Source organism: Loxodonta africana, chromosome 2, assembly GCF_030014295.1.
Source record: "Loxodonta africana isolate mLoxAfr1 chromosome 2, mLoxAfr1.hap2, whole genome shotgun sequence".
Taxonomy (NCBI): domain Eukaryota; kingdom Metazoa; phylum Chordata; class Mammalia; order Proboscidea; family Elephantidae; genus Loxodonta; species Loxodonta africana.
In genome coordinates, this window is record NC_087343.1 from 164,596,098 (window position 1) to 164,605,690 (window position 9,593).

General features: G+C 43.1%; 1 protein-coding gene across 1 annotated transcript in view; it reads right to left on the reverse strand.

Moving 5' to 3' along the window:
• PDE6A (phosphodiesterase 6A) overlaps positions 1–7,909 on the reverse strand; it is a 98,225-nt gene extending 90,316 nt beyond the window's left edge. Inside the window, exon 1 of the mRNA XM_023550591.2 lies at positions 7,403–7,909. Within this exon, the coding sequence (XP_023406359.1) occupies positions 7,403–7,876 (474 nt within the window). The 5' untranslated portion in view covers positions 7,877–7,909. The remainder of the gene's footprint in view (positions 1–7,402) is intronic.
• Positions 7,910–9,593: the final 1,684 nt, after the last annotated feature.

Sequence of the window (9,593 nt, forward strand, 5' to 3'; positions counted from 1 at the left end):
ACTGAATGGCGTGTAGGGTTGCCATATTCACCAAATAAAAATAAAAGATACTCAGATTTGAGTTTCAGATAAACAATGAATAATTTTTAAATATAAGCAAGTCCCAAATATTTCAGAGGTATACTTATACTAAAAAATTCTGTGTCATTTATCTCAAATTAAAATTTAACTGGGTATTCTGGACCTACCGGTAGGTCTTCCCCAACGAGATCCCGAGGATGAGGAAGAATTTTCTAGAAGGAGGGAGGTACATTACAATCCTAGGCAACCTCTCCGTTCTTGGTCTCACATTTTAAAGATGCAGTGATTGTAACCATTTCCCAGAAGTTTTAGAGAGCACTGAAAGTTAAAAGTATCACTTGTGTATGGTTCAGGGATGCAGATACAGTCTGCCCATCTTCCTCCTCCTTCTCCACCCAAGCCCCAGTCACTGTCCAGACAAAGCTGCATCCTGCCCAGAGTCCTGAGCTGAGTAAGATTTCTCCAGAGGAACAAAGAGAAGCAAACACACGCAAATGCTGAGTACACAAGGCTGTTGGCCTAGATGGACTCCGGCCTGGAAGCCTCCAGGGAAGCACAGGGTGTACTTCTAAAATGAAGTTTGAGGGCTGAGCAGGAAATAGCAGATAGTCACTTGGCCCACGGACTCAGCAAATTCTTAGAACGCGGTCTTTCAGAATCAGACAATTTTCAATTCCTTAACATCAGAGTCCACAGAAGCTCTCCCCATGAATAGAATCTACACTGGGAACTCCAGGAAAAGAAGACTGGATTCTTCTCCAAATCCCACAGAAGTCTGGTAGAGCATTCATCACTTAGAATAGATTCTTAAGAACAACAGCAAAACAGTAATGATAATAACAAGGCATAGAAGCTGCCATTATGAGCCATTACAGAGTGCCAGGAACTGTGCTAAATGAGAAATATTTCTCTCGTTTAGTCCTTACAACAAGGCTCTGAGGTAGATATAAACTGAATATATCTACAAAATGATAAACTGTTTTAAAAGCTACAAAATGAGCACCAGATAAGCTAAGAGATTGGCCAAGGCCATATTCTTAGAAAATGACAGTCATGATTCACGCTAAGATCTGTCTCTCAAAGTGCATAGTTTTACAACACTTCATTCAATGCCAAAGGATCCCTGGTGGTGCAATGGTTAAACACTTGGCTACTAACCAAACCTTTGCAGTTCAAATCCACTATCGGCTTCATGGGAGAAAAGGTCTGGCAATCTGCTATCATAAAGATTTTGTTGTTGTTAGGTACTATCAAGTTGATTCCAACTCATAGTGACCCCACATACAACAGGATGAAACACTACTCCGTCCCATGCTATCATCACAATTGTTGCTACATTTGAGCCCACTGTTGCAGCCACTGTGTCAATCCATCTTATTCAGGGTCTTCCTCTTTTTCACTGACCCCTTACTTTTTTAGCATGATGTCCTTCTCCAGGGACTGGTCCCTGCCGATAATATGCCCAAAGTGTGTAAAACAAAGTCTCACCATCATCCCTTCTAAGGAGCATTATGGCTGTACTTCTTCCAAGACAGATTTGTTCATTCTTCTGGCAGTCCATGATATATTCAATATTCTTCGCCAATGTCATATTTATCATCATTCATTGTCCAGCTTTCACATGCATATGAGGTGATTGAAAGACCATGGCTTGGGTCAGGCGCACCTTTGTCCTCAAGGTGACATATTTGCTTTTTTTTTTTTTTAATAATTTTTATTGAGCTTTAAGTGAACGTTTACAAGTCAGTCTGTCACATATAAGCTTATATACACCTTACTCCATACTCCCACTTAATCTCCCCCTAATGAGTCAGCCCTTCCAGTCTCTCCTTTCGTGACAATTTTGCCAGTTTCTAACCCTCTCTACCCTCCTATCTTCCCTCCAGACAGGAGATGCCAACACAGTCTCAAGTGTCCACCTGATACAAGTAGCTCACTCTTCATCAGCATTTCTCTCCTACCCATTGTCCAGTCCCTTCCATGTCTGATGAGTTGTCTTGGGGAGTGGTTCCTGTCCTGGGCCAACAGAAGATTTGGGGACCATAACCACCGGGATTCCTCTAGTCTCAGTCAGACCATTAAGTATGGTCTTTTTATGAGAATTTGGGGTCTGCATCCCACTGATCTCCTGCTCCCTCAGGGGTTCTCTGTTGTGCTCCCTGTCAGGGCAGTCATCGGTTGTGGCCAGGCACCATCTAGTTCTTCTGGTCTCAGGATGATGTAAGTCTCTGGTTCCTGTGGCCCTTTCTGTCTCTTGGGCTCATAGTTATCATGTGACCTTGGTGTTCTTCATTCTCCTTTGATCCAGGTGGGTTGAGACCAATTGATGCATCTTAGATGGCCTCTTGTTAGCATTTAAGACCCCAGACGCCACATTTCAAAGTGGGATGCAGAATGTTTTCATAAGAGAATTATTTTGCCAAATGACTTAGAAGTGCCCTTAAGCCATAGTTCCCAAACCCCTGCCCTTGCTCCACTGACCTTTGAAGCATTCGGTTTATCCCGGAAACTTCTTTGCTCTTGGTCCAGTCCAGTTGAGCTGACCTTCCATGTATTGAGTATTGTCCTTCCCTTCACCTACAGTAGTTCTTATCTACTAACTAATCAGTAAATAACCCTCTCCCACCCTCCCTCCCTCCCCCCCTCGTAACCACAAAAGTATGTGTTCTTCTCAGTTTATACTATTTCTCAAGATCTTATAATAGTGGTCTTATACAATATTTGTCCTTTTGCCTCTGACTAATTTCACTCAGCATAATGCCTTCCAGGTTCCTCCATGTTATGAAATGTTTCACAGATTCATCACTGTTCTTTATCGATGCGTAGTATTCCATTGTGTGAATATACCACAATTTATTTAACCATTCATCCGTTGATGGACACCTTGGTTGCTTCCAGCTTTTTGCTATTGCAAACAGAGCTGCAATAAGCATGGGTGTGCAAATATCTGTTCGTGTGAAGGCTCTTATTTCTCTAGGGTATATTCCGAGGAGTGGGATTTCTGGGTTGTATGGTAGTTCTATTTCTAACTTTTTAAGAAAATGCCAGATAGATTTCCAAAGTGGTTGTACCATTTGACATTCCCACCAGCAGTGTACAAGAGTTCCAATCTCTCCGCAGCCTCTCCAACATTTATTATTTTGTGTTTTTTGGATTAATGCCAGCCTTGTTGGAGTGAGACGGAATCTCATAGTAGTTTTAATTTGCATTTCTCTAATGGCTAATGATTGAGAGCATTTTCTCATGTATCTGTTAGCTGCCTGAATATCTTCTTTAGTGAAGTGCGTGTTCATATCCTTTGCCCACTTCTCGATTGGGTTGTTTGTCTTTTTGTGGTTGAGTTTTAACAGAATCATATAGATTTTAGAGATCAGGCGCTGGTCGGAGATGTCATAGCTGAAAATTCTTTCCCAATCTGTAGGTGGTCTTTTTACTCTTTTGGTGAAGTCTTTGGATGAGCATAGGTGTTTGATTTTTAGGAGCTCCCAGTTATCGTATTTGCTTTTTCACAATTTTGAAGAAGTCTTTTGCTCTGCAGCAGATTTGCCCAATGCAATATGTTGTTTGATTTCTCAACTGCTGCTTCCATGGACATTGATTGTGGATTCAAGTAAAATGAAATCCTTGATAACTTCAATCTTTTTTTTTTTTATTGTGCTTGAAGTGAGAGTTTACAAATCAAGTCAGTCCCTCATACAAAAATTTATATACACCTTGCTGTGTACTCCTAGCTGCTCTCCCGGCAATGAGACAGCACACTTCCTCTCTCCAACCACCCTGTATTCCCCGTGTCCACTCAGCCAGCTTCTGTCTCCCTCTGCCCCCTCATCTCCCCTCCAGATAGGAGCTGCCTACATAGTCATGTGTATCTACTTAAGCCAAGAAGCTCACTCCTCACCAGTATCATTGTCTATTTTATAGTCCAGTTCAATCCCTGTCTGAAGAGCTGACTTTGGGAATGGTTCCAGTCTTGGGCTAACAGAAGGTCTGGGGACCATGGCCTCCGGAGTCCTTCTAGTCTCAGTCAGACCATTAAGTCTAGTCTTTTCACGAGAATTTGAGGTCTGCATCCCACTGCTCTCCTGCTCCATCAGGGATTCTCTGTTGTGTTCCCTGTCAGGGCAGTCATCAGGTGTAGCTGGGTACAATTAGTTCTTTGGGTCTCAGGCTGATGTAGTCTCTGATTTATGTGCCCCTTTCTGTCTCCCAGGCTCATAATTACCTTGTGTCTTTGGTGTTCTTCATTCTTCTTTGCTCCAGGTGGGTTGAGACCAACTGATGCATCTTAGATGGCACTTGCTAGTGGATAACTTAAATCTCTTCTCCATTTACCGTGATGTTGCTTAGTGGTCCAGTTGCAAGAATTTTTGCTTTATGTTGAGGTGTAATCCACACTGAAGGCTGTAGTCTTTGGTCTTCATCAGTAAGTGCTTCAAGTCCTCTTTGCTTTCAGCAAGCAAGGTTGTGTCACCTGCATATTGCAGGTTGTTGACGAGTCTTCCTCCTATCCTGATGCTTCGTTCTTCTTCATATAGTTCAGTTTCTCTGATTATTTTTTCAGCATACAGATTGAATAAGTATGGTAAAAGGATACAACCCTGATGCATACCTTTCCTGATTTTAAGTCACACAGCATCCTCTTGTTCTATTCAAACAACTGCCTCTTGGTCTATGTACAGGTTCCGCGTGAGCACAATTAAGTGTTCTGGAATTCCCATTCTTTGCAATGTTATCCATAATTTGTTATGATCCACACAGTCGAATGCCTTTGTATAGTTAATAAAAATCACAGTCTAGGAAATTCTATGTGGCAGTTCTACTCTGTCTTATAGGATCCGTATGAGTCAGAATCACCTTGACAGCACACAACAACAGTCCAATGCCAAGGAGTTCTGGCAGCACCATGGTTAAGCATTCAGCTGCTAACTGAAAGGCTGGCAGTTTGAACCCACCCAGCAGCTCTTCGAGAAAAAGGCTTGGCGGTTTGCTCCTGTAAAGATTAAAAAAACCTGTTGCCATCAAGTCAATTCTGACTTATAGAGAGCCTGTCGGACAGCGTAGAGCTGCCCCACTGGGTTTCCAAGGAGTGCCTGGTGGATTCGAACTGCTTACCTTTCGTTTAGCAGCTGTAGCTCTTAACCACTGTGCCACCAGGGTTTCCCCTATAAAGATTACAGTCTAGAAAACCTTATGGGGGCAGTTATATTCCGTCACGTGTGGTCATTATGAGTCAGAATTGACTCGATGGCACTTAGCAACAACAACAGTCCAATGCCCTCATTTCATGATAAGGAGGAAGTATAGAAGAGCAGAATGATTAAGAGCATGGGGACAAAGCCAGAGTGCCTGGGTTCTAATCTGTGTTCTGCCACTTTCTATCTGTGTGACCCTGGGCAAGTTATTAACCCTTTCTGGGTTTCAGTTTCATTATCGGTAAGACAGGGATAATAAGAGTTACTATGTTATACAGTTGCTGTGAAAGTGCAATGAGCAAGACAATCCTTGTTGGCTACAATTAAAATCTGGAGAGCTGAATGGAGAAAATCTCAAGCCACTTGGATGAGTCCTCAGGAAAGCCATGGCTACCTGAATGCTCAAGATGGAGATGAGAGAAGAGAGCAACTTTTGGGAAATGCAGTCCAGTGTGTTTCAAAGAACACCGTTTCCCATAGAGACAGTCTGTGCTTCTTATCTTGCCAAGGAACCCTAGTCAAAAAGACAACTCTTTTGAATTCCTGCATTAAGGGATGTGAAGGCCAAGCTCTGCCTCTAACTCTTTGGTGACCTTGGGTGAGCCCGTTCTCTCTTCCTGGCTTCGGTCTCCTCATCCATAAAATGAGGCAGTTAGACAGGGAGATCTCTGTGGCTCCCTCCCTCTGCACTTTTTATGAACCTTCATCTGAAATAGGGGCCAGTGGTGGTTTAGTGGTAGAATTCTCACCTTCCATGTGGGAGACCTAGGTTCTATTCTCAGCCAGTACACATCAGGCACAGCCATCATCTTTCATATGTCTTCTGTTGATGAGGAAAAACACATCCCCCCTGTGACCCACCAACCGGAAATGCATTACCTGAATCTAATCTCCTCCAGACAAGCCCAAATGGACAGACATTTCTGTAAAAGGGATGGTGCAAACAGATAAGTGCTTGGCTACTAACCAAAAAGCTGACAGGTTTGAGTCCGCCCAGACACACCTTGGGAGAAAGGCTTGGCAATCTACTTCTGAATAATTAGCCACTGAAAACCCTATGGAGAATAATTCTACTCTGATACACATGGAATCGACTCAGTGGCTACCACCAACAACTCCACCACCCTTCAAAAATGTCAACATCATGAAAAAACAAAGACAGACTGAAAAAAGTGGGATGCAAAATGCAAATTCTAGTAAAAAGACCAGACTTAATGGTCTGACTGAGACTGGGGAGACCCCAGAGGATATGGCCCCTGGACTCTCTGTTAGCCCCAAACTAAAACCATTCCTGAAGCCAACTCTTCAGACAAAGATTAGACTAGACTATAAAACATAAAATGATACTGGTGAGGAGTGCGATTCTTAGCTCAAGCAGACACAAGACTATGCGGGCAGCTCCCGCGGAGGTGAGATGAGAAGGCAGAGGGGTATAGAAGCTGGTTGAATGAACATGGGAAATCCAGGGTGGAGAGGAGGAGTGTGCCGCCACATTATAGGGAGAGCAACTAGGGTCACATAACAATGTCAGTATAAGTTTTTGCTTGAGAAACTGACTTGAATTGTAAACTTTCACTTAAAGCACAATTAAAAAAAGAGAAAAAAAGAAAAACAAACACAGACTGAGAAACTATTCCAGAGTTGAGGAGACTAAAGAAACAGTGCCCTAACGGGCATATTTGAGACAATTGGCAGAAATCAAATATGAACTGTTTATTAGATAAGAGTTTCATATCTATGTTACATTTCCTGAATTTGATCATTGTAGATATGTAAGAAATACCTTTGTTTTGGCAATACAAAAGGCAAAGCAGCATGAGGTCTGCAACTTACTCATAAATGGATTAGGAAAAAATGGAGGTAGAAAGCAAATGCAGCAAAATGTTAACAATTGGTGAATTTCGATGAAAAATATACAGCTCTTTGTACTATTTTTAAACTCTTCAGTTAAGTTTGAAATCTACAAAATAAAAAGTTGTAACACGTGGGGTCACAGTGAGCTGGAATTGACTCGATGGCAATTAACGAGGTAGAGAGCAGTATATAGAATTACAAAGTTGTAAATAAATAAAGCACCAAGTCATCATCAGCCCAGTCTTGGAGGTGGCAGCTCCCCACCCCACTCGCATGCCCCAGAACGATGTGCCTCACTGCCCTTGTGAACCTTCCTCTAACGGGGAAGAAAGTACCTCTCCTGTGCTGGGGACGTTGGCGATCTTTTTAGAGTGTGCCACATGGCCCACCACACCCATGTCCAGAGGGAAGACAATCTCCGAGTCTGGCACGACCAGGCAGTCCTCCAGGACCGCATCCTTGTGGACGTTGAAGAGCCGCGTGGCTAGCTCCGCAATGCCATTGCGGATCCTGTACATGAAAAGGCTCATGCGGTCTGCCTGTAGGAGGAAGCACAGCTTCTTCATGACATTGAAGATGCATTTCTCAGTTTGTAAATTGTCCTGAAAGTCCCGCAGGAGGTCAAAGATTATTTCACTCTCCTCCACACTGCTCAGTGGGTGGTAGGTGCTGAAGTCCACAGCTGCCTCCTTGGTCCCAAGGAGGTCCGAGACGACCTTGGCCCGGTAGTGGAGGTTGTAGTATTGTTTGGCAAAGCCAATATTTGAGTCCAGGAATTTCTCCACCTCCTCCTCTGTCACCTCAACCATGGCTGGGAATTCAACTAGCTACCTCCGTGGAGGAGCTGAGGCTGGCAGTTCTGCAGTCCACAGCAAATCGAGTCAGAACGCGTTCTACTCCAACCTAGACTTCTCTGAGTCTTTGTAAACCTCACTGAGATGGCCACACAAGAGAGGGAGTGATCTGAGGGGATTAGGTCATTAATATTTCCCAAGAGCAAGGATTATGAGGATCAGTGTGTTCCAAATTCTGCTCAGCCCCAGATGGGACAGGTTGGGAGTTCTCTTTTCCACCTTGGTCTCCTAATAGCTGAGAAGGAACTTGCACAGAGCAGAAGGTGGGCTATACACCCCAAAAAGGTGACGTCTCCAACTGCAACCATAAACAACCATCAACCTATAGATATGTTTTCTTTGTCCTGTATGGCATTTTTCTCAAACATTTGACATTGAAACCTAACCTTTAATATTTAGGAGATTTGTTTGGCTTCTCTTGGAGACTCAGAAGATCTAACAATGCCACATCCACATTCTCACATAGCAGGAATGGCTGGAACTGGGGGCAACTGCCCACCCCTCTCCCTGCGTTTTGAACATTCATCAGTAAACCTGCTTCTTTCACTTACATTACAGGTCTAATACCTATGAACCCAGATTTCACAATGACTACATTAAAGCTTTTCCCAACTTTAGATTTCAATGATTCTCTAATTTTAGTATTCTAAGAGCCCTCATAAAAACAATACCCCTTTCACAGTTTTTTTCTGTTATGAAAGTAATACATGTCCACTGTAGAAAATACACAAAATCGACAGTTAAAATCACCCCATAACCCTACCACCAAGAGGTAACCTTTAGTTAACGTTTTAGTTTCCGTCTTTTCAACAGATGCTTAAACATATGTTTCCCTTCCATGCCTTGATCTTTGTCTTGGCCTTTTCATGATTTTTTCCTGGCTCCAGCCTGGTGCGCCACCAGGGCTTCTTTGGGGATTAGCTGATCACAAATGTACACAATAGGCTAGATGCTTTTAGCTCCAGTGAATCTTGAAATACCAGAATCCTCCTTGAAGCACCCCTCCAGCACAGTAGGGCGAGGTGAAGAGTGCTTTCCTTTCTCCTGTACAGCTGACTTTAGCTTCCGTGAATATGTCTGCTAGAGCCAGGGATTACTACATGGTACACAGCAGAATGTGTGATTATGTAGACTGTTGCTAGCACTTTGAACTTTATAAATGAACCTTATTGGAAAGTAGATTATGCTTCCTTTATTGTAGACTGTAATAAATTCTTGGGGTACTGCACCCTATCAGCACTGGGTATGTGGGTGGGCCACTTGGTCTGGCGACCCAAGCAGCAGATTTGACTTTCTCAAAATGCTCCCACCATACCTAGTGTGAGCCTAACTCCCTCTGTCCAGAATGCTCTTTCCCAGCTGTCTGTATGTCAGCTCCTTTTCAACTTCCAGGTCTCAGCTCACACTAGTTATCTGAGTTATCTTATCCCAAGTAATTCGAACCATCTCCCCTCCACCCAGTTCCTGCCCTTCATGTCATTCTGTTTCCTTTATTACATTTATAACTACCAGACATTATCTTGTTTGTGTTTTGTTTTCTTGCCTATTGTCTGACTTCCCCACTATACTATGAGGTCCACCAGGACAGGATCCTGTCAGGAATGATTCCTTAGTGCCTTACAATAGTGCCTACCACATCCTTGGTGCTCAATAATGTTTTAAAAATTATAAG